This window comes from Myotis daubentonii, chromosome 3 (genome assembly GCF_963259705.1).
Source record: "Myotis daubentonii chromosome 3, mMyoDau2.1, whole genome shotgun sequence".
Taxonomy (NCBI): Eukaryota; Metazoa; Chordata; class Mammalia; order Chiroptera; family Vespertilionidae; genus Myotis; species Myotis daubentonii.
In genome coordinates this window covers 9,101,416-9,126,865 of record NC_081842.1, presented here as the reverse complement: position 1 = coordinate 9,126,865, position 25,450 = coordinate 9,101,416, and the positions used below count along the sequence as shown (strand labels likewise).

Here is a 25,450-nt window from a genome sequence, read left to right as displayed (position 1 = left end):
GTGCAGTGGGGAGGGTTGGGTGCTCCCAGGGGCATAGTGGGGGGTACTCAGGAACCAGCAGGGGTGAGTCTGGTGTAGTGGGGAGGGTCAGGTGCCCCCAGGGCACAGTGGGGAGTACCCAGGAACCAGCAGGAGTGAGTCTGGTGCAGTGGAGAGGGTCAGGTGCCTGCAGAGGCACAGTGGGGGGTACCCAGGTCCAGCAGGAGTGAGCCTGGTGCAGTGGGTGCTCCATGGCCTTACCGTGCCATCTTGTCGCTGCAGGACATGGTGAGCAGCCTCTCCCCCTGCAGCACACCGTCCCACGTCTGGATGCTCGCATTTGAGCGCACGGGGATCGTCCCCTCACCAGATTCTATTTTCGTCCGCAGCTGTCCCCGGGCTTTGCGATTCGGGTGCCTGTCTGCTGGTTCTAAGAGAGAAACGGGAGAAGGAAGCCACTGGTAGGAAATCATCTGCTTCACTCACTGAGAAGCACGTTTAACTACACCCCACACATTTACCACACAGTCCGCCTGGATGTACTTGTGGTTGTTCTGTATCTATAGGACATACGTACATTATAAGTATATAAAATTGGACAGGAAGGATATAATATGAACCAAATTCACAGAGGTGGCCTTCTCAGGGGTTGGGGAAGACGAGGGCTTCCATTTTAACTAAAGTGATTGACTTCCATTGTTAAAAAGGAACTGAAGCAAATAGGACAAAATGCTAACATTTGCTCCTTCTAGGTGTTGGATATTTGGGTGTTTGTTATATTTTCCCCCACATTTTAAAAATTTCATAAGGAAACCCATAGGGTTTCAGGAAGCTCACAGGAAGCACGCACAGACAGTGACTACCTCTGGGCCATATGAAAACGGGTGATTTAAATTTTCTTTCTTATTTAAAAAATATTTAAATTGATTTGTGTTGCCTTTATAATCAAGAAAAACAATGCAATCAGATGTTCTATTTGGAACAAATAATGTTTAAACTTTGGGGGAGACAGGTGGATACAAATCCGTGGAAAACACGTGCAGAGAAGGGTGGGGACATGTGATAGAAACAGGGTCTCCCTTTTCATTCGTCTGACCTGCTGCTGGGGTTTCCGCCAACAATCACACATTTAAGTTTCATCAGAAACAGGGAAGAGGATGGACGTCTCTGACTTAGAGACAGACAAGATTGTGACAACCTGTATATTATCCAAGTTTAAGTGCTGACATCAATTTTGATCTGGTATCCTCATTCTATTCCAAGCCCAGAGTTTATTAGAGTCAACGTTTTCATTCATTAAAATATCCTAATTAATTATTCGTGGAGAAGTACTAGTAAAACCTGCTTTTATTTAGCCCTCAGACCCACGTTTAAGGCTGACAGGGAAAGAAGAAGGATATTAATGTAAGTTTGTTATTTTGTTACCACATGGCCTCACAGTGAGAAACTGCTGGCTGTGCAGACGCCTGGCCATACCTTCCAGGATCGGTTCGTGAGGTGAGAAGATCCTGGCGTCCCCGCAGGGCGAGGTGCTGATGTACAGGTGGAACTGGACCGTGTCCTTCAGCCGGAAGCCTCCCCGCTCAGACTTCTGGAAGATGGACTTCTTCTGATCCTCTTTGCTGCGGAAAGGAAGCAAGTTGCAGAGTGAGTGCTCCAGCTGCGTGCAGTCACAATCCGGTCTGTCCCAGCCCCCAGAGACTTTCAAAGGCCCGCAGTTCCGACGGGGTGAAGACAAGCTGGAACTGGAGTCTTCCTTTTCCCTGTTTATGATCATTCACACAGTTCCTGTCACTCAGCAATGGACAGGGCATCAAAATGGGAGCATTTCCCCTTGCCTTCTCATTTCTGATTCCAAACAGAACGACTGTGTAGAGATGTCTTTACAGAGAACAGCAGTTTGGATACGTGATGGGCTGGTGTGAGGCACAGTGCCTGGGATAAAAACGCCCGTGTTTACCGGCCGTGGAGTCTACTGAGGTCAGCCTGCAGGAAACAAGAGCCCAGGGTCTGAGCACAGCCCTGAAATCCACGATACTATTACGCATGTGTGCATACGTGTGTGCACATATGTACATGTGTATATGCATGTGTGCTATAAGTTAGCCAACTCTATTTGTAGCTTGAGCATCATGGGCAGATGGGAGCCAACCTCACTGTTACTGACAAAGTTGCTGTTCTGAGAACTGAGTGAAAGTTTTGCAGTGTTTTCCGACGGGGGAGGGGGAGAAGGCAGTACTTCTTAAAACAGCGTCCTTTACTTACTTACTTACTAGACTTACTTTAGGTACAGCTCAAGCTGTGTGTAAAGGAACCTGAGCAAGGACCGCCGCGCTATGATCTCTGCGTGGCAGTCATTCAGAGCGAGGCCACGGTCACTCATGTACTCGCCGTTAATACACTTCGTTCCAGTGGAAACACATATCACCTGGGCATCTTTAACATCTGTGCCTGGAAAACAAGAGAGACCGTTCCTCTGAGTCACAGTCACGTGCCCACCTGCGCCTGAGGGCCTGCACGCGTCCGCGGTGACGGAACCTGGCAGAGACCTCAGTGCACACTCACCCCCATGCCACCCCTGCCGGCCACAGCCTCCCAGAGGACGAGCTCTGTGCCCCCCTGGGATGGGAGCCAGCCGCCCTCGTCTTCAGTGTGAAGGTTCTGAGCTTGAGGAAGTGACTCCTCGGGAATGTAGGTCTTTCTTGAACAGTCCCATGGACACAGGGAGGAAGCACTATGTGAAGGCAGGTAGGTGGTCTGGTTATTAATCTTAAGATTGATGTGAAAGCACTGAAGAGGCGACGAGGAGGGACAAGAAGGAAAACAAGTCGTTCATAGTGTGCTGGTCAGGAGTCCCTGTCACCCCCTCATGCTGGACTGCAGCCCGCAGCACCGGGCACCTCCAGAGGAGCGGCCACTCTGCGGTAAATCTGTCACAGGCCACGCGCCAGATGTGCTGCAAAGGCCTGACGCCACCAGGGATAAACTGCACCACCAGCACCAGCTGCAGACGGTGCCACCCAGAGGCGGGCACTGTGCTGGGTCTACTAGGGAAGGTTTTCTCATCTCATCCCCACATCCTTAAAGCGCATGGCACCACTGCCTCTGTTTTACAGACCAGGAAACTGAGGCACAGAGGGGCCAAAAACCTGCCCAAGGTCATTCAACAAGTGCAGGCCACCTGAGGTCAGAGCCAGGCATGGAGGCCTTCTGAGGTCACAGCCAGGTGCCTGTGCTGGCAGTCCTGCCTGCAGGTGTAAACTGGCTCTGAGCAGTGGAATTCACACAGAGGGGCAAATGCTGCCCTGCGGGCATCGCCTCTCCTCAGGCAGTGAGAAGAGCTAGATGACAACCAGCCACACACCACAGAGCCTGCTCAGGGGGCTGCTGCATCAGCAGCTCACCTTTCAGTTACGTAAACAGTACGAGCACAGAGAGAAGAGCAGGGAAACACAGGCACAAAACATCAGAGAAAACCTGAAACCCACGTTAAGATTCAGAGTTCTTCACCCGCCCCCAGACACAGCTCAGCTGTGCCAAAGCACTCACGTGGCGGGGGGAGCTTGTGATTCGAGTCGTCACGTTCTGCAGGCGAGGCGGGGGGGATCAAGGCTAGGATTACAGAACCGCGTCCTCTCCCCAGTCGGACAGAGAACTGCCTGGGAGAGGAGGACAGCACAGCCACCCTCACAGAGCTGGGCTTCTCCTGGCTGGCGGAGACAGATGCGCCATTCCCAGCCCTCCTCCCTGGCCTCGGGGCCTGCCTCCAGCACAGGCCGGGATGCTGCCAGCAGAGGGCGCTGCACGTCCCGCCCGGCCCAGCGCTGGCCAGGACACCACGGAGATGCATCCCAGGTGTGGGGAGAAGACCTGGGGAAGGGTTCCTTCTGGACAAATTTAATAGGGTTCCTCCTGCCTTCCAAACTGTGCTTTCCCCCAGATTTTCACCTCCGGCTGGAGCTTCCTCTCTCCCCCACAAGCCACACAGAAACCTCCCTGGCAGCATGAACACTAACTGGTAAATCAGATACGCCCTACTTTCCCATGAAGCAGGAATTAATGTCTCCTGCAGTTTCCTGAGCAGACAGACCGCTCTCACACGATCGTGGGGATCCAACCGTAACAGAGGGCGCTTCTCCACATGAAAACAATTAGGTTGAAAGGATGAACATTTGGGAAAAATATGTAAGTACAGTTCCCACCTTTGCAGATGACAGACATTCTGAGGAAGAAGGAAAACACGATTTTCCTCTGAGATTTTTAAAGAGCAAGATGTTTACCTGTTGTCATGACAATTCCAGCAAGAACCTTCCTGCGTGCGTGGGGGGAGGTGAAGTTGTCCGTCAGGTCGCCGAACTTATCCAGAACCAGGCGGGCCACGGCGTCGGCTAACACCTGGGGACCACAGCAGGGGGTTAGGCACCTGCACCTGCCCCCCGAAAGCCAGGGTGATGGCTCAGATGCTTTCTTCTCTGGGGAATCCCACACTAAGTCTGGCAAACAAGTGTGTGCGTGTGCACATGTGTGTGCGGTGCATGTTTCCTCCAAAACACACATCCGAGGAGCATGCAAGGCCATTCGACAGGGCCTAGAGGGCAGGGACAGCCCTGAGCCCGGCAGTGGGAGTTCGAGCTCGTGCATCCGGGGCACACCCTGCTGCCCCTCTGGTCCTCACAGCACACCAGCCCCGCCCTCCGATGAGGACACCGAAGAGGAGGGGGCTAGAGTGCCTGCCTGGGGTCACCTGCCTCCCGCTCCGCTGCTCTGCTGCCCAGGCTCCCCAGTGTGCAGCTCGGGCAGGAGAAAGGAGCAGTTAGAAATGATCAAATTAAAGAAGCGTGAACTTTGCACAGCAATCGCCCTCTCTAAGGCCGCGCCCATCAGATATGTCTCAGTTATTTCAACACCTATCCCATCACCCTGGCTCAGTCACTCCCTCCGAATCCAGCCCTGAGCAGAGCCTGTGGGGCAGCTGTCACTCAGCTCAGATGACAGCGGAATGGACCCAGGGAAGGGTTCGGCGAGGCCTGGAACACCTCACTGCATGTGACCAGGCTCGACAGCACTGCCCTCCAGGGAGTGCTTCTTAGAAGCCAACATGTTAGAGTTGGGACACGTCTTATTTTTATGGCTCATGAGTTGTCATGGATAGAGCGGACCCATAGTGTTCTGGGAAATGGTGCTAACGGGTGTGTGTGTGTGTGTAAAGAGCCACACTGGATCTACATCTCCCTAATCTCACACTTGTCTTGACAATCAAACGGCCAAATCTAATGTCCCCTTAATAAAATACTCCCAAAATGAATAGAAAAGTCACTGATCCTAAACGATGACTTATTTGGAAAAAGCATCGTTGTCAGAAAGCTTTCCTCCCATCATGGCTCCAGCAAATTCCAGTGAGCCCCCAGGGACATGCTCAAGACCAGCCAGGTGGAGGGTGGGCAGAAGGTCCAGGCGGGGCCCTCGGGCCTCACCTGGGACCTCGGCAGAGGCATCGATGCTACAGATGTGAACACAGGGGAGGGAGTCGGAGCACAGACAGAAACAGATGAGCAACCACAGGATGGGAGGGCACCACAGATAAAGGACAACACGTTCCAACTTCCATAGAAGGGAAACATAGTGGGAGGTTCAGGAGACCCAGAGGAGGGGAGTTTGGTTTCACAGGAGGCAGGCGTGCCGCACGTTTTCAGAGGCGGGACGTCCGCGCACACTCCCCGGGCGACGCCAGCATTGCACTCCTGGACCTTCGTCCGCCCCCGCAAAGAGGTCACCCCTCCCTCTAAACGAGGGGGTGGGTATAATGACAAACTGGCATGCTCCTCAACGGCAAGCCCACACCCCCACGGCCCCGCAGCATGGCCTCCTGAGCGACCCTCGGGGCGCAGAGGCCGGAGGCCCCGCTGGCCGCTCTAACAGTCACTGCTGACAGGGCGTTTGGCGCCCACACGCGGTCCACGTCGCCTGCTTTTCAAACTAGTGCCACTATGAACACCACGAAGGCAACGAATCCTAGGACCAGGGACGTCCGGCCCAAGTCCCGCACGGGTTACTCTTGGGAAACAAGGCTTTACGCCCACTCTAGGGGCACACTGGAGAGTTCAGGGGAAAGACAGCGTAGCTCAGAAACAGGCCCGGGCTGACTGCGAAGCCACCCCCAGGTCTTCCAGGAAAACATGGTTACCGGGACCTCAGGGGCCTCTGGGAGACGCCACAGGGCTACTGTGAGCAGAGACTGGGAAGAAGATACAGCTGCACACCCCAGGCCTCCCTGGCTGGAGAACACAGAAGCCCAGAACCTGCTGCTCAGCACCAGCAGAACCGGCACAGGCGGTGAGGGTGGGGCTGGGAGGGCCCTCCCACCCACACCCCCATAGGATTCCCAGACACTCTCCCCAGAGAGGCTGATAGGCCCCACTTCCCAGGCCAGGGCCTCTGGCCACTGCTCCACGGAGCCCGGCCTGGGGCTTGGGCTGCAGATGCACACATGCATGCACACATGCACACACATGTGTGCACACACACACCTCCTTCTGCCCCCCCTTCAATGTTACTCGTCTGCACTTTGAAACCTGGCCTCTTTAGGCAAAAATAAAATAAAACTCCCTCTTTTAAAACTGAGGACCATGGTCATTTCAGAGGACTGAACACAGGCCTCTCTAATTGGTTCAAAGGTAAAAGAGAAGCCGACATTCTCAGATCCCGCTGAGAGAATACAGGCCGAACTTATCTGTCAATATTGAGTCCTTCGCTTTTTCTGATCAAACCACTACATACTTTATCTTCAAACTGAACAATACTGTGACAAGAAGGAATAAACAGAGAAGAGGGTCAGGTTTTCTTCCTAAAAGACTGATTTTTAAGTAGACCAGAGACCTTGGGATTTCTAAGAAAAGAGCAATAAATAATCAGAGTTGCAGGGTTTGGAGATGACACTAGTGCCATTTCTCTTTCAGTCATCCTCCTTCACAGACGCTGATCCGAGTCCCGAGCATTTCCCTCTGTTCACCCTGATTTTAGGGGGGAGGGGGCCGGGCAGGAGGGAGCCTGCATGAATCCCACATGGGGAATTCCAGGTACAGAGAGACCCGGGTGCCTGGGGGGCCCTGGAGCATTTGCTTAAGGGCCCCCTATGCCCCTCGTCCCTCTGACACACGGTCCCTACACTGTAGGCTCAGGAATGCACTGCCAGCCAATCCCGCTGGAGCCCAGAGCCCATACCCTTAGGTTTCAGCAGTTGAATGGCCAAACTCACTCCTTTTGTGACTAGAGACCCAGGGAGACGTAGGAAACACCCTGGGCTGGGCAGGCTCTGGTGTCTGGACCTCCCTCCTCATCAGAGGCTGCTATGGGACCCCCACCCCCACCCCCCTACCCCCCCACAGGGCAGCTACACAGGGAGGGAGGACACTGTGGACTGCCCTTCGGGGTGAGACTCAGTGTGGAGAGGGCTGATGGCACTGCTCTGTGTCCCCACCTGTGCCATGATGGCCTCAGATGGCTCCCCAGGGGCCACCTGGCCGTCCCAATCTCGGAAGGCTGCTCGGCAGCCACACTTACTGCTGGATTTACGTGGTGAGGACAGAGTGGCATGACATGGAGAGTGAACACGGCAACGAACCCCAGTGCTGTGTAAAGCATGACCGAGCGTGACAGACTTTTCCTCACCTGGGGTAGGTGCAACTGGAGGCCCTCGCTGAGGATAGGCTGGCGAGACGGCGTTTGATCCAAGTGCAAATTAAAAATGGCGGCCAGGGCAGACTGTGCGGCCCGGGCCTTGGCCAGCTTTTTGTTCCTTCCCGAGCCTTCGAAGAACTGGCCGTCCACAACCACGGACATGACGAAGTTCTTGGCGTGGCTCTCCCCGCTCTCCGAGAGGAAGTCGTACTTCAGGCCCGGGCGCAGCTCGTTCAGGATCATCACGGGGTTCTTCCCGGCGGGCGGGGGGAATGGAGGGAGGACCGGGAGGGGCGGCTGGACGAGGTTGGGGGGCACGGGGGACGCTGACAAGCTGAGGTCCCCGCTGGAACTGAAGGAGTCATCGCCGCCGTTGGAGCCCATGTAAAAGGGCACTTCCGACCTGTCCGGCGTCTCGAAGCCGTTGAAGAGCGCGTCGGGGAAGTCCGCCTGGTCAGACGTGAAGTCCGTGTTGGCGGACAGGCTCCTCCCCATGGCCAGGTGGGCCTCGGACGCGTTGGGGAACTGGACGAACGACCGCAAGGCCTTCTCGGCCGCCTGCAGCTTGGCCTTCTTCTTCGTGGGGCCCGAGCCCTCGAACACCTGCCCGTTCACCTCCACGGAGATGACGAAGAGCGGCGCGTGCACTGGCCCCGTCTGGGACAGCAGCGTGTACTGCAGGCCGGGCTTGATCTCGTTCAGCTGCATCAGCGCGTTCTTGGGCAGGGCGGGCCCCGGCGCCCTCCTCCTCTTCTTCAGGCGGAACTTGGCATGCCCATTGCTGCCCTCGTCCAGGGGCCGCTTCCTGCCGACGCTGCCACCGCCCCCATTGGGGAGCAGGTAGCTGTCGGCCGGCCCCGGAGCGCTGTCCCCCGGGGGCCCAGGGTCCACACTGCAGCTGTCCTTAGCCTCTGTGCTGCTCGGACCTGCGGTGCCCAGAAAGAGCAACTTACAACGCCTTCGTTGCAGGATCTTGTAAATGCAAAATTTATAGATTCCTTTATCTCTCTTTGTAACTGGGTAAGTGATGTGTGTTCTACTTCACTCCCTGCTGCACACGGGAGGGCTGCACATTTCCCACCAGCTCAGGGCCTCAGCAGAAATGGGTAGTCTGACATTTTGCTGAATAATGGCTCCTACCATTTCTATTTAGTATCGCCAGCTGCTTTTACATTAAAAGGTGAATTTTTAAATAACTTTTATGAGAATATTCTGAGCATGAAAGTGTGGGACAATAAATTTGTCCAGAAGACCCTACATTAGTAAGTCTAAGTCAGCACTGACACCTGTCGTTTATTGTGGCATTTCCCCCTCCCGATGGCATTTAACTCACTGGGCTTTGCACTGCAGCCTCTCCCAGACGAGGGGACATATTTAAAAGCAGCATTTACAGGCTGGTTTGTTCTCGAGGTTCAAAATATTCCATCAATTTGTGCAGCTATTTGATTTAGTTCATGAATCAATCTTAGGAATCTGCTTATGTAATTATGGCAGTAATGGCGAACCTAAGTCACCTCTGACACGCGAACTCATTTTTTTGGTTGATTTTTCTTTGTTAAAGGGCATTTAAATATATAAAATAAATAACAAAAATATAAATCTTTGTTTTACTATGGTTGCAAATATCAAAAAATTTCTATATGTGACACGGCACCAGAGATTAAGTAAGGGTTTTTCAAAATGCTGACACGCCGAGCACAAAAGGTTTGCCATCACTGATGTAGAGTATTCTGCCCATTTAGAAATGATTTTTGAAGGATACAACTTCATTTCCCATATTCATTTAAAGCTTTTTTTTACTACACATGGGGACTGATTTACCTCTGAATTTTTAATACGGTCCACATTAGAAACAAATATGTGAGCAGATATAAAATTGAAGCTGCAGGCAGGCCACCACCTCCTAACTGAAGCTGGAATTACAGGCTAACTTGGTTATGCTACCTTTTGAAGGTGTTTATAATTAATAAAGATCATTTTAGGACTCTGAAGGTTCATGGCAAAAATATGAGTTTAATTTCAAAAAGAGGAATAAAAGAGTATTCAGTCTTCCCTTTAAGTTTATTGAGCTTTTTAAAAAGGAGAATAAATAATTCTGTTTTCCTGCCACGTTTCCACAGGCCGCCTGTCGCACGGAGCGCAGGAGCCGTGATCACGGGGCGGGGGGATGTTGATGGCACGGCATTTAAAACCTACCGCTAGCTTTCGAAAGCCCACAATAAATCTTTTAAGTGACCAAGATATTTTTTACAATGTAAACCAACTTACAGGGCCCGGGGCGGTGGCCTGGGTCTATTTCGACAACATAGTGTAAACGTAGGCTCTCACCGTGCTAAGCTCTACCTACGGGCCGGCCTCACGTGACAGAGGCCCGGGCCCCTGGCTGCCAGGCCACAGTGAAGCCTCGCATTTCCCGGGCCATCAGCATCGGCCGAGATGTGCTTGCACACGGCTCCTGGGGGAGCCGGCTCTCCTGTGGCGGAGGTTAGAGCCAGGTGCCCTTCCTCTGTAGACAGCTTCTCCCAGGCCCTGATACACACACCACTTCTCCCAGTTGACAAAGCTGACGGAATAGACACTAAATTTTCATTTATAACATCCTCCAGCAAAAGCTCGATAGGTTACTCCTTTCGGTGCTCAGAGGGAACAAAAGGTGAAACGGGCAGAGCGAGACAGGTTAGATGAACAGGCAGCAAGGGCGCCACAGAGGACCGCGGGCGGACGTGCTGGTGCTCCTGCTCGAAGAACTAGCAACAGAGACACTCAGATCGTCATCAGTTATTCCGGCATGCAATTACCCAAACAGGATGCCCTCCCACCCCAAAATGCTTCCCTTCAAGGGATAAAGACAACCAGGACTGGACTGGCCGTCTCGAGAGCATAGGAAAAACACACGTTCTATAGCATAGTTCCCATAAATTCTAAGTTCTTATTTGCTTCAGAAGCACTGAAATGCTACTCACAGTCTGTCTTATTAAAAGGCTACCATGTAAAGAGAAAATATTAAAACTGGAGAAAGACACCCCCTCTATCACAACTCTCTCTTTACATATCATGCTACTTGGTTTCCTAAGTGTGACTACTAATCGTGATAATATTTTTTGTTGCTTACGAAATGACAGGAAATACAGGACTGGCACAGCTAAGTTTTAGCCCTTGCACCAGCAGCTTATCTTTCCAGAAAAGTTATTCAGAAGGATTCTTTACGTTACCCAAGGGTCAGTTATACAAGCTACACTGCATGACATTTCCACCCAAACCGGATGCCCACTGCCGTGGACGACAACCTGCAGTCCCAACAACTCGGAGGCTGGGGGACACTCGTATGCACACTCTTCACAGGGAACAGTGCACGGGCAGAACTGGAGATGGCGAGTGGAACCGCACAGTAAAAACACACGGCTGGTTCTAAAGGGACCTCAGGGGAGCCTCTGACGGGGAGGTCACCCTGAAGAGGGCCTCCGCCAGGCCGCCAGAGGCCGCCACAGTCAGCAGGAGGGAGGGCATGAGCTTCTCCAACAGCGACTGGGCAGCTGCTCATGCTGTGTCCATCCCACAGGGACTGACTTCAGCCAGAGAGTGTCCACTGTGATCCATATAACCAAGACCCAGCTCACCCGCATCTTCCCCAACACAACCCACGGAGCAGTCTGCGAGCGAGGGGGGCGGTCTGCCGCGGGAACCTCTGGGTTATCTACGGACGCGAGCCAACGCCAAGGCCTCAGCTGGCCGGAGTGGGTGGCGTCACAGAGAAGTGGACTGAGCTGTGTCCTGGCCATTGATGACCACTCCTCGTAAAATATCACCCATCACTTACACCTGCACGCTCTCTCTTGGGAGCAACTGAACACAGACAAGCAAGAACGCTCATGTCTACATGTGTTAGAAAAAGGAGGTCTTTGTTGCAGTGCCCCTACTAAAAGCTCCCAAATGGGAAGGGAGATTTAAGCCTTAAGTGCACTGCTCTCTGGGAGTAAAGATAAAACAGAAGAGAAGGATGTTCACTTAACTTTTCAGGGAGAACAACGTAGAGGGGGAAGCTGGCACAGCTCCCAGCCTCTCCATCCTCCATCCCTCCGCCCCAGAGAGGGCAGGGTGGAAAGGAGGAGGCCCCGGTGTTTCAGGCCACACTAGTCCTAAGGCTCATTAAAGTCTAGAAACAAGATCAGCAGATTCGTGTGAGCCCTTTCCCTCAAAATATAGGAGAATCCAGGGTATTTGAACAGAAAAGGTATGTACTATTTTAAATGGCCAGCTATTTAAATCCACCTCAGAGGTTATCTTAGACTTTACAGACGGAAATCTGACCATCGCCATGGTAACCAGGCTGTGCCAACAGGAAGCGTGCAGCTTCATGAGACATGCACCAGAGCATGCGCTCCTTCAGGCAGCGGCAACCCTCCCTGCGGCTGGGAGGGGAGGCCCACAGTAAATAGAGAACGTGGCCAAAATTAAACACCCGCCACTGCTTGTAGCCCTGGAAGTTCACTTCCCCCAAACTGGCCTCCTGAGAAGACGCCCAGGAACTCTACGGCTAATGGAAAACCAGCTGCTTGGAGCCTACGTGGCAGCCGAGGTCTTACTCAGGTTTTCTTCATCTTCCAGATCCATGGCAAAATGCTTTGGAGGGTTTCTTGACTGGCGGAGGCTGTTTCTGTCTGCAAGACAGCAAGAAAGTCACATTCAGTGAGCCCATCACGCGAGTCACAGGAGGTGTCTCCTCTGCAGAAACGACGCCCCCAGGATTACACACTGACGGGAAAGCTCATGAAACAAGGACAGCTCGCTCTGCGATCTGCGGTCAGGACGGGACAGTCGGAGGCTCCCGCCTCTTCAGCACGGTCAGTGCAGGGCCCCAGGACTCTGCTGCAGGGAGGGAGGCCTGAGGTGGGGAGGGGTCCCACTCTGAGGAGCTGGCCTTGAATCCAGGGTGGAGGCCCTGGCAAGCTCCGAACCAGGGAGAAAGGTGATGTGTTTCCGTCTTAGAAAGATCGCTCCTGTAGGAGGGGCTGAAGACAGATGACCACAGAACCCAAACAGGACTCAACCCGGTGCCATTTGATCTTTGCTCTGGAGGACTTCCGGTTCCGGTTATAAAGTAAGGCTACAAAGGAAGAAGCACCCAACAGCATTTTACTTTACCATTTCTTTTTCTTCTCGAGTTGCATCTCACGTGGACGAATCTAAAAAGCATGTAATTGTTAAATCTGATTGAATTTCTTAGCCATGTACTATTTTGTTGGTAGGAGAAACCACAGGAAATCCTTAAAGAACAATTACTCCAAATATCTAATAATTAACAAACTTAAGAGTTTCCTCTTCCTAAATAGGTTGGCTATACTTAGTAAAATTCTACTAACACACCGTCTGTGCTAAAGAATCCCATCAAATTGTAACTGAGGGAAAAGATTTGCACATGTTGCTTTATATACAAATAAAATTGATATTATAAATCACTAAAAGGCAAATTCATTGCTTGTAAGACATTATTAACAAAAGGTTGTCATAAAAGCTATATATATTTTAGGTATTTGATATACGAGAAACATATCTTTATTCAAGAGAGTGTTCCAGATTAATTACTTCTAGATATGGTTTCTGGAAACTTCCTTCTGTGCAAAGTCCAGAATGGGACACGATGAGAACCTGAAGCGAATCCGACAGATCCTGTGATGGAGAAATTAAAACAGAAATACCATCTGGATAGCTAACTATATTTAGAAGTTCTTATTAATCATGTTAGGTGTGGAAAGAGTACTTATTTTTAGTGATACGGAAGTATTTAGAGACGAAATGGTGACATCTGGAATTTATAATTATAAAAGAGCCCAGCGCGGTGGGGAAAAGCAGATGGTGTACAGTTGAAACTGGGGGCCGGGGCGGGCTGCTGGGGAGGTGGATTCATTATGCCGTTCTGTATTGTATGTGTTTTACAATTTCCACGACGGAAAGTTTTACTCCGGAGTCCTTTCCTCGCGGTCTAGAATGGGAGGTAAGATGTAGAGGGGGGGGGGGGGGGGAGGCTCACCGCACGCCCTCCGCAAGGCGCGGGTGCTCCCAGGGCTCTGGGCTGCGGGGTCAGGTCGGAAGGTGGGCGTGTGGAGGTGAAACTGAGCTGGGAGCGGAGGGTGTCAGGCGCACCACAAAGACAGGAGACAGGTGGCGTGCGAAGAGCACGAGGTTGTGTGAGAGAGGCAATCGCAGCTCTTCAAAGAAACCCAAACACTCCATTCCCGGAACAGCACACATTGACCCCTGGCTTTGAAACAGGCGGCAGGGATGTGCGCAGGGGGAGGATGGAAACGTCCTTTTCCCTCCCCTCCCCTCAGTACAACTCAAAACCCCGACAACACATACACAGGTGGGAGGAGGAGGGCAGGCCGCAGGGACTCGAGGGACCACTCAGCATGGGTCCCTGGTCTTTCTGTGTCATCATCCCCGACTTGGAGCCGAAGAAGCCAGCGACTTAGAAACACCAATGGGCACAGACCACAAAACCCCAACAAATGCTGCTCTCTCTGACAATGGACCAGCAGCGGTTCCTCCCTGTGGGACCGAAAGTGACAGACTGCCCCACTCCAGCCAGAGCCTCCCACCCAGTAAGGATGAGGGGGAGCCTCGCCTCCCCGACCCCCAGCAGAGGCCTGGTGGGGAACCTGAGGTGATGTCCCCATCCCCTAACAGAGAAGAATGAGTGAAAGTCAGCTGACGCAATGGTTTACGTAAGATTTAGCCCTGTCCAAGTTTCAGTAAAAAATAATAATAATAATAATAATAATGATCCATCATACCAACAGCCAGGAAGACCTCAAACTGAACGGAAAAAAGACCATCAACAGACGCCAACCCAGAGACGTCTGTCTGAGGCTGTAAAGCAGCCAGCGTAAAGAAGTGGGAGGAAGCAGTCTTAACTGATCTCAACACACACTCGATAGCGTCAGTCCTCAAGGCAGCACGCATGGCATTGCCAGGGAGACACACGTGGACCACATGGAACAGACAGAATCAGGGCAGGCCCCACATGTCCGGCTGACGGCTCATGAAGCAGGAAAGCATTTCAGTGAGGAGGGGCCAGGCCACAGATGGTGCTGCAGCCACCAGGCACCCGCGTCTCACACTATCACAAAATGCACTTGAGCTGGTCCGGGGCTCAGCGTGAAACATAAAACTATAAAACCTAAGGAAAATCATAGGAGACAATCCCCAGGACCTGGGGCTGGGCAGAGCATGCTTAAGCAGACTAGACACCAACAGCACAATCTATAAGATAAATTGGATTTTTTGACAACTTGGACCTCATCAAAATTAAACATTTTTTTTTCTCTGCTAAAGACCCTGTAGAGAAGATGAAAAGACGAGCAACAAACTGGGAGAAAATATAACAAAGGCCACACATTGAAAAAATGGAACACACAAGAAATTCTCAAAACAAACAATCCAATCAGAAAGTGGGCAGAAGTCATGAAGAGACCTTTCAATGAAGAGGATATTCTGATAAACATGAGAAAATGTTCAGTATGATTAGCCACCAGGGAAATGCCACTTAAATCCATGTAGAGTGGCCAAAATGAAACCGGTTGCAACCCCAAATGCCGACGAATGTTTACAGCAACTTCTCCAAACTGGAAACAACCAGATGACCCGCAACAGGCAAATGGTTAAACAGACTGTGGGCACGCCCATGCCAAGAAATACTGTGCAGCAATGAAAAGGACTGATACACGCAGTGACCTGGAGGCATCTCCAGAGAATTAGGCTGAGGGGGAAAAAGCCAATCCCAGAGTTACTTACTGTGTGGTCCCTTTATATAACACTAGAGGCCCGAAGCACAAAATCCGTGCAAGAGTAGTCCTTCCTTCCCCCGGCTTCCTTCCGGCCACATGCAAGCACCCGGGACCCGGGTTTCCCTTGCAGCCCCGGCTTCATCCAGAAGGTCGAACAGAAGGACATCCAGTCTAATTAGCATATTATGCTTTTATTATTATAGATTCTTGAAATGAAATAACTGTAGAGAGGGAGAACAGATTAGTGACTGCCAGGTATTGGGAGGGTGAGGGTTTGGCTACAAAAGCACATGGAAGTGATCCCAGGGACAATGGGAGGCTCTGGATCCTGACTGTATCCCAGTCAACAAAGATCCTGACTGTGACAATGCACTGAGTAAAGGAAACATGGTTCTTTCTGTGAATCTACATGTGAATCTGCATTATCCCCACATAAACAGTTTAATTAGAAGGCCCAATTAGCATACCATTCATCAGTGAAGGGGTGCAGAGCAGGCTGGCTTACCTGGAGGTCGGGGCGAGGGAGAGCACACTGCCAGGGACACTGACTGAGTCTGAGCCACGGGAGGAGCTGGCCCTAATGGAGCTCACCTGATTTATAGAGCGCCTGTTTCCCTGCTCTTACATATTAGAGTTCTTTAAAAGGACATGGAAATGTCTCACAGTGGAAAATGAGCAGGCTGTGTGCAGTGGCGGGAGGGCCGTGCGTGTGGAGAATGGGAGCCAGAAAGCTCTCGCTGAGCAGGAGCAACACTTTCACATTCTACAAATGCCAACTTTTGTATCAAAGGTTATAAAACAAAGCAAAACAGCAAATGCAAGCACTTTAGAGCATTTCACATAACCATTTTTCTTTCATTCTGAAAGCACCTCTTACAGCCTGAACTATAAACATCTAAGAATTAAAAGCCCATCAAAATCCCACATGGGCCTGGCCAGTGTGCTAGGTGGTTGAGCATTGACCTATGAACCAGGAGGTCATGATTCCATTCCCTGTCATGGCACATGCCTGGATTATGGGCTCGATTCCCAGTAGGGGGCATGCAGGAGGCAACCGATCAATAATTCTCTCTCATCATTGATGTTTCCATCTCTCTCTCCTTCTCCCTTCCTCTCTAAAATCAATAAAAACATATTTTTTAAAATGTATAGGTTCTAAAATGTTTAAGACAAACATTAACCTTGATTAAACTTATTACTAATTATTACTGGACTAGAGGCCCAATACACGAAATTCGTGCAAGAGTAGGCCTTCCTTCTCCCGGCTGTCAGCACTGGCTTCCCTCTGGCACCCGGGACCCGGGCCTCCCTCTGGCCGCAGGCAGGCATGCAGGACCCGGGCTTCCCTTGCAGCCCTGGCTTCATTCAGAAGGACAGAAGGACGTCTGGAAGGGCATCCGATCTAATTAGCATATTATGCCTTTATTATTATAGATTTACTTCATTTTAGTCTAAAAAAATGGTTTTGAGAAACATTTTACATATTTTTATGATTGTTAAGGTTTTATTTTTAAAAGCCAACACTGCACATTTTAAAAAAGAGAAGTGTTAAATGGAGACGATGCCTATTGATTCTTTAGCATAAATCAAGCAACATACTAAAAGTTGTAGCTATAGAAAAAAAAAACCTGAATGATAATGTGATTATTTAACAAAGGTAACTGAAGTATAAAATTTTTACATTTGAAGATAATCAAATTCAGCATTATCTAAACACAATATCACTAAAGCGTTCAAAGCTATCAACTTATTATATTTTACAATGAAATAGTTTCATTTCTAGGTAACCATCTAAGTAATGGATGCTTAGTTTGGTTACCTCTTAGAGATTTTGTACACATGGAACAAATATAGCAGACTGTGCATAGCAAATAAGGTTCATGCATTACTTTTAGCAAACATGTTTCTTCTAGTGAAATGCAACATAGAATAATTAAAATAAGAAATTATCGCAAGATCGCAGAATACAATATTAATACAAAAATTTAATTGCTTTCCTATATATGAACAAGTGGAATTTGAAAGAGAAGCACAATACTGCTTACATTAGCACCCCCAAAATTAAACACTTAGATATAAATCAAACAAAACCTATATGAGGAAAACTACAAAACACCGATGAAAGAAATCAAAGAAGAACTAAATAAATGTAGAGATAGTCCATGTTAATGGGTAGGAAGACTCAATATTATCAAGATGTCAGTTCTTCCAACTTGATCTACAGATTCAAAGCACTCTCAATCAAAATCCCACCTAGTTATTTTGTGGCTATCAACAAAGAAATACCAAAGTAAATATGGAGAGACAAAGACCCAGAATAGCCAACACTATATTGAAGGAGAACAAAGTTACCTCTCAAGTCCTTAAGTCAGAAACATCTGTAAATAAAACAGCTTTACATTGGTTAAAAGTTACATGCTGAGTACAGTTCATGATTAGGAACTGTCTCCCAGCAGCTATGACCAGCCTCCTTTCACACGGGTTATGAACGCCTTGCTGGACTCTGCCTGTGCCGTGGCCCACGTGATGGCTGTTGTCAGACCATCCTGGGTAACCGTCTTGGGTGAGCCTGTTTCAATTGCTAGCTATGTGGCCTCGGGCAAGGTTCACAAGGGCTCTGAGCCGGGCTAATGCAAGGGGATGGATTAGCACCTGCACACAGCATGCACTCTGAGCATCAGCTGTCATCATGACTACAGCACGGAGCAGGACCAACACGGACAGAGCCACACGCTTCTCAATGTTCCCAGTCACATGTGGCTGTTCTTTTTTTTTTTTTTTTAATATATTTTATTGATTTTTTTACAGAGAGGAAGGGAGAGAGATAGAGAGTCAGAAACATCGATGAGAGAGAAACATCAATCAGCTGCCCCCTGCACATCTCCCACTGGGGATATGCCCGCAACCCAGGCACATGCCCCTGACCGGAATCGAACCTGGGACCCCCCAGTCCGCAGGCCGACGCTCTATCCACTGAGCCAAACCGGTTTCGGCATGTGGCTGTTCTTGATCAATCAAAACTCCACGCTCAGCTGCCAGGACAAAAAACTGATGCTGCTTGAAATGCTAGAGGGTGCCACCCGGAAACAAATGCAGGTACATTAATTCTGCCAAGCTGTTTGCAGCATAAGTTCCACAGCAGATATTAGAAACCTTGGTATTTACAATCTCAGGAAAATTAAAGTAATTCTTCAAGAAATACATTTTCAAAGTCATGTTTCAACTTATTCTCTAGCCATTAACCTTCCAGTTGCACGTGGCTGGTGGATTCTGTATGTAACAGCACAATGAGCATAAAGGAGATGGGATAAACCAGAGCTCCGTCTGGGAAATAAATACTCAGAAGGAAGGCCAAACTGAGCACATTCTCTCCAGGCAGAACGTCCACTGGAACCAAATGATGAGGTGAACAAAATCCTATTACTTATGATCAAACCCATAATGCTGTGAGGTAGAGTCATACCCAGAAAGATGTTTAGTAAATGAGAGTTCCAGACACGTAAAATCTAGAATCTTCCGCATATATTTAATTAACTACATTTAGCACTGAGATAACTAAACAGAACTGAGTTACTGGGAATGTTCATACAGCATGATCAGCACCTCTACCTCTCTCTCTCTCTCTCTCTCTCTCTCTCTCTCTCTCACTCACACACACACACACACACACACACACACACACACACACACAAGGCCATGGCTTTCTGGGTTAAAACAACCAAACAGAACTGAGCTTTGGGTCTGCGCCTCATCCTTTATCCCCGCCTCCTCGCTCTGCTCCCCTGTGAGCCTGTGGAAATGAGGACGGTCTCAGAGTGGCAGAGAGCCTCCCTGTACAGGATGATGTTTCCGGGCAACTCCGACCCGATTCCACTGGATAAAGGGCCATGTGTCCCTCCGCACATCTCAGGGCCCTGGATGCCCCTTGTCAGAAGGTAGCACCTTCCAGATGAGACTGACCCAGGGAACCAGTGACCTCCGTGTGCCCAGTCTGTCTGAATAGGAGTCATGTTTCTTTAGTCAACCTTTCAACGGCCTACTACAGTCAGTAATAGAAAGACAAGCACTCAGCTTAAGTAAGTTGTAGTTGAACATAAACAAAATTCCTTACAAAAATGTGAATGGACTTTAATAAGCTTACTTTTTAAAGCTTTACCTCACTCACTAATAAGCAAAGAAAGGTGTCAGTTGTCAAACTGACAGAGCAAAGTCACAGATGGTTTCAGTAAAGGGCGGGGATCACTCTTCATGGTGAACAAAATCCAGCGGCCTCCCGAGGGCCAAGGCCCTGGCTCTCACAGGGAGTGCCCTTGGCCTCTCGGCCCTCCCCAGGCTACACCCAGACTAGAAAACCGTGCCAGGAATCAGGAGGGGCTGGGCTGGGGAGCCAGGTCTGCAAGAGGTGGTCGGGCACCAGGGCTCAGCCACCAGTGATGGGGGGAGGGAGTCCCAGTCACTCCTCTCCTCCTGTGGCCTCTCTCTCTAGGGACCCTGGACAGGGACTCAAGGCAGAAGACAGGTATCCCTGGGCTCCTGGCCATAATGTCAAACACAGAATCTTACACAGTCACTGAATTCTAACTCTAAGTCCAGTTCTAAGGATTGGAGAAAATTACCAAGGCTTTGCTCATATTCAAAGGTTTAGCTACAAGGATCATCACCTCTGCTCGCTCATACAGTTTATTTGCATCTGTATTTCCTAATTCTTACAATAATGAGAAAAGTGGCTTTCGGTTCTAAGTCATCCTCTTGTACACAAAGATGCGTGCTCTGCAGAGAACTCTGGACTTGGTCTGGGAAGGTGTGGACCTGCGTCTGGACTGACACCTGCCCAGCGGCTGTGTCTGCCGTCTGCGGTCACCACTGAGCAGAAGAGGTGCTGGTTGGCCTTGACATCACAACGAACTCTGGACCCCCTGCAGACTAGATCAGGGTGTCAGATCTCACAGCGACAGCACAACTGCTAAAATAGAGGCAGAATTAATACCTGCTGGGTAAAGGACAAACCATCAGACGTGAGACGTGGGGAAGGCGAGGCAGCTCAGGGCACCTGGAGCCACCATGGGGAAAGAGTGGGGCCTGGATCTAGTCCTGCCTGGGAAGCTGCTGCCCTGCGACCTTGCACAGGCCCCTCAACCCGCCATGAGCCGCCATAAAGTGGCGTTGGCACAAAGGGACCTAAGGACTCTCAGCTCTCAGACACAGTCTTGCAAATTCGAGGCATTTATTTCACTAGATTATCACCACTACACACACTTCTAAACACGTGTCTTTCACAACGAACAGATACACGGAAATGAGTCTGGCCTAAGCTAGAGAAATGTGTAAGGCCCACCAGCTGACTTTCAGATGGTCCCGTTCTCTGCTGTGGTCTGAGCCTCACCCACCTCGGGCAGGGCTCTGCAGGATGGGGCAAGGGCCCCAGAAGAAGACTCAGGTGGAAATAAGACACAGCCCAGCCTGGTGGGCCATCGTCACTGGGGGCCCAACTGCAGGGCACCTCCACCCACGCTGCTGGAGGACAGCGGATGTGGTTGTCCTGTGCCCATGCCCACTGCAGGCTGACGTCCCACGACTGCCACCTCCAGACAGTCAGGCCCCGGGTCTGGGCTCTGGGCGGGATGAAGGGAGGGCTGTCTCCCTGGGAGGGCTGTGCTCGTCTGGTGTGGGCACTGCCTCCTGGCCTGGCCACGCAGCCTCCTGTGAGCTTCTCGGTATTCTCTCACCTTCCCATAGCTGGATGGGGGCGGGCAACTGCAAGGTGACGCCAGAACCTTCTGTTCAAGAGAGAACCAAGGACCAGGGTCCCTGAGTCACCGCGAGAGCCTGCTGTGTCAGAGCACCGGGCTTGCTTCTTACTCGGTCATTGTCCCTCTGGTCCCATCCCCTGTCTCCTTCCCGTGTGTGTGTGTGTGTGTGTGTGTGTTTATACGCGCTTATGCACACAAACCCAGACGTGTGCACACGCTCCCGCCCCAGCACAGCAGGCCTGGGCAATCCAGCCTTTAGAACCGGGCACAGATTGCTGGAGCCTGGTACCAGAACACCAAGGTAACGTCACCAGCTCAGAGTTGACCACAGAAGAAAAAACTTCACATTGTTTTTATAACCACACTCTGTCCCTCCAAATGAACACACAGTAACAATGCATCTGATGCACTGTCCAACCTTGCTCTATGTAACATGGCCTCATTAAAGTCCCATTCATTTAAAATTATACTTTAGCCGTAACCGGTTTGGCTCAGTGGATAGAGCGTCGGCCTGCGGACTGAAGAGTCCCGGGTTCGATTCCGGTCAAGGGCATGTACCTTGGTTGCGGGCACATCCCCAGTAGGGGGTGTGCAGGAGGCAGCTGATTGATGTTTCTCTCTCATCGATGTTTCTCACTCTCTATCCCTCTCCCTTCCTCTCTGTAAAAAATCAATAAAATATATTTAAAAAAATAAATAAAATTATACTTTATTTTCTGGAGTCAAGGAAGAAATGTGAACTGTATTTTCAAAACAAACACTGATAGTTAAAGAACAGGCACTGTTAGGATTTGATCCACTTTCACAGTATTTCACGTATAATTCTACACACTTATTCCACACCTTTGCTTATAATTTCAACTGTCAACCTGCAGGGGCTCTGCCTGCCCATGCCTTCGGGAGCAGGGTCCTCACTTGTGCTGCGAAACCCAAATGCAACGAAATGCACCCCAAACCAGGGCCTGCTACCCATAACTTGTTGTACAATGGGAGGGGGTCGAGAGGGGGTCCTGATTCGTACCCTCCCCTGACAGACATGCATCTTCCACTCCTGCCAGAGACTGGGAAGATCCCTTCCTCCTGATGCACACAGGACGGGAGCAACACATCACACAGCCCACCTGCTGATCACTGAGTGGTACTCAGGGGGCCCGTTCCACAGCAAACCTCAAGTCTGGAAGCTCGGCTGTCCCTTTGCCACAGCCCTGCCACCCACACCTGTCCTGTGCGTGCCCCAATCCCTGGGGCGAGCGCCCAGAAAGCTCTAATGGGTACTTGTTGGATGGATGAATGGGCGGATGCTGGATGGGCGGATGAATAAATGGATGGATGGATGGGCAGGTGGATGGGACGGATGGATGGATGGATGGATCAATGGCTGGGTACATGGGTGAATGGAGGGATGGGTGAATGGAGGGATGGGTGATGAGTGGATGGGTAGATGGGAAGATAAGTAGATGGATGATGGGTGGATGGCTGGGTGGAGACATGAATAACATCTCGTCCTACACCTCCAGCATGTAACCATGCTCTGAATTTCACAAAGAGGCGTTCTCTCAGCAAGGTGAAACCCGGGCTGGAACCAGGTGAGAAGGCTGGCATGACAGCACCTGCTCCCTCAGGTGTGTCACCCACAGCCAGCTGCTCTATGAAGACAGACAGAATGGATCTTCAGTGCCCGTCCCTAGCAGGGCTCAGAGGTGGCGCACCTCTATGGGCCTGGGTCTCCATTTCTACAAAAGGTCCCCCACACGTTCACATCCCCTTCCTGGTAACTGGGGGATCCCAGCCTCAGACTGCAGCACAGCTCAGAGTTGTTGCCCCCACGGCGGTGGGCTTCACATGGTATGCAGAATGACTGGGCACACGCAGGGCGCTATCACACTTGGGCCAAAGTACTCAGTGAGAAGGTGAAAATACAGGATCTTATTCATAAAACCTGGTGGGGGAGAGCCTTCACGTTTCACCATCCCACTCCCCTCCCACCGTGCCCTTTACTCCGCAGCCATGGCCTGGGTGGAAGGGTGAGCAGCAAACACCTGGGCAGGTTGAGACCAGGGAAGGTGGGTGTGTGGGGTCTAGCTGTCCCCGGCAGTGACCTGGGCTCCAGGCCCCCCTCGGGTCCCGGCCGGCAGGATCTGCCAGGGCAGCACTATCGGCTATGGAGGGCCTGGCCAAGTTGCACATTATTCTCTTTCGCCTGTACTTTTTGATGACTCAGCTAATCCGTCTGTGTCTCACGCACAGTCAAGAGCCAACTGCCTGCCCGTGGAAGGGAGGACTGTATGGATAACTCAGGGGTGATGAAAATCACTGAAAATATACGGCCGCAGAAGCCGACAGCAAACTGCTGCTACATTGTCCTCAGCAAACAATAAAATTTGAAAAGGTTCACATTATACCAGTCTTAGGAAGCGCCATACACATGATTTGGAGCACCTTAAAATTATACAATTAGAAGACGACATTTCACATCCTGTACACCTTTGCCAAAGATTTGGTATAAACAGGACAGTCAGTTTTATTAAAATTCATAATTTTCAAAGGCATTTGTATTAAGTCCATATCAACACTAATAAAAGAGAAAAATGGTAATTGGCGTACGAGCTACCCTTTTCATTGGCTAATCAGGGCTATATGCAAATTAACTGTCAACTAAGATTGGCAGTTAACTGCCAACTAAGATTGGCAGTTAACTGCCAACTAAGATTGGCAGTTAACTGCCAACAAGATGGTGGTTAATTTGCATATGTAGGCACAATGCAGGGAGGCGAAAGGGAAAGCAGGAAGAAGCCCCCTGCCACTGACAGTGATCGGAAACCCAGGGGGGAGCTAAGAGCTGGGGGGCAGGGCAAAGGCGGCCCTGGGGCCGCCTTTGCCCTGCCCCCAGCCATGATTGGAGAATCAGGTGCCTTTTCCGCCCTGGCCAGTGATAGCAGGAAGTAGGGGTGGAGCCAGCGATGGGAGCTGGACACGGTCGAAGCTGGCAGTCCCGGGAGCTAGGGGTCCCTTGCCTGGGCCTAAAGCGAAGCCCACGATCGTGGGGCCGCTGCAGCTGCGGGTCCCCGCTGCCCGGGCCGGACGCCTCAGCCAGAGGCGTCAGGCCTGAGGAAGGGGCCGATCCTGCGATTGGAGGGTGATGGGGGTCAACGCCTGAGGGCTCCCAGTATGTGAGAGGGGGCAGGCTGGGCTGAGGGACACTCCCCTACACACACACCCAGTGCACGAATTTCGTGCACCGGGCCCCTAGTTATAGATAAGAACAGGTACTAACATATAACATTTTACTGTTCAATGAGAGTCACACTGAACTTACATAGAATGTCCAGTGAACTCGACATTTAATACATGGGCTTAATTGTTACATATTGCAACACTATCAATTTCTCAAGATGTTGTAATAAAAATGCATCGTATTTGAGAAAGGTTTACCTACAGAAGAATAAGATTCTAGAACAGTGGTTTTCAACCTTTTCCATCTCATAGTACACATTTATTACTAAATTCCACAGCACACCAAAAAAATATATTTTTTGCTGTGACTAAAAAATTAGGTATAGTTTTGATTCACTCATACCAGACAGCTATTGTGTTGGCGGTTGTAATTTTTAAATTTGACAATCTAAGGGAAAAGAGATCAGTGCCCTGACTAAATTGCATGTTTTAAAAATTCTTACAGCACACCAGCTGAAACTGCTGTTCTAGATTCATGAAGACATTTAAAAAAAACCACTGATTTTAGAGAGAAAGGAATGGGGGAAAGGGAGAAAAGAGAGAGAAGGATAGAGAGAGAAACATCAATCGGTTGCCTCCTATGAGTGCCCTGACCAGGGATCAACCTCCAACCTTTTGGTGTATGGGATGACGCTCCAACCAACTGAGCCAGCAGCCAGAGCAAGAAGACATTTTGAGTCGTTACATAATGGGGCCAATACAAACCATGTGAATTACAATAAGTTCCAAAAGAATGATGACAGAATTTTTCTTGTACTTCTCAATATTTTCTCCAACATAAATGTTCAGTGATGAGAAGCCAAGTAAAAAATGGTGGCCATTCTAGTCCAGCCAGTGTGGCTCAGTGGTTGAGTATCGACCTATGAGCCAAGAGATCACAGTTTGATTCCCAGTCAGGGCACATGCTTGGGTTGTGGGCTCAATCCCCGGGAGAAGGCATGCAGGAGGCAACCGATCAATGATTCTCTCTCATCATCGATGTTTCTCCCCCTCTCCCTTACTCTCTGAAAACAAGAAAAACATGTG

General features: G+C 50.3%; 1 protein-coding gene across 2 annotated transcripts in view; it reads right to left on the bottom strand.

Moving 5' to 3' along the window:
* ADARB1 (adenosine deaminase RNA specific B1) overlaps positions 1 to 25,450 on the bottom strand; it is a 104,842-nt gene that overhangs the window by 18,953 nt on the left and 60,439 nt on the right. For both annotated transcript variants that reach the window (XM_059686690.1, XM_059686691.1), the window contains exons 3-8: positions 12,240 to 12,314; positions 7,648 to 8,582; positions 4,260 to 4,374; positions 2,262 to 2,430; positions 1,456 to 1,601; positions 241 to 409 (exon numbers count right to left, since the gene is read on the bottom strand). In XM_059686690.1, coding sequence (XP_059542673.1) covers positions 241 to 409; positions 1,456 to 1,601; positions 2,262 to 2,430; positions 4,260 to 4,374; positions 7,648 to 8,582; positions 12,240 to 12,267 — 1,562 coding nt within the window. In that variant the 5' untranslated portion in view covers positions 12,268 to 12,314. The remainder of the gene's footprint in view (positions 1 to 240; positions 410 to 1,455; positions 1,602 to 2,261; positions 2,431 to 4,259; positions 4,375 to 7,647; positions 8,583 to 12,239; positions 12,315 to 25,450) is intronic.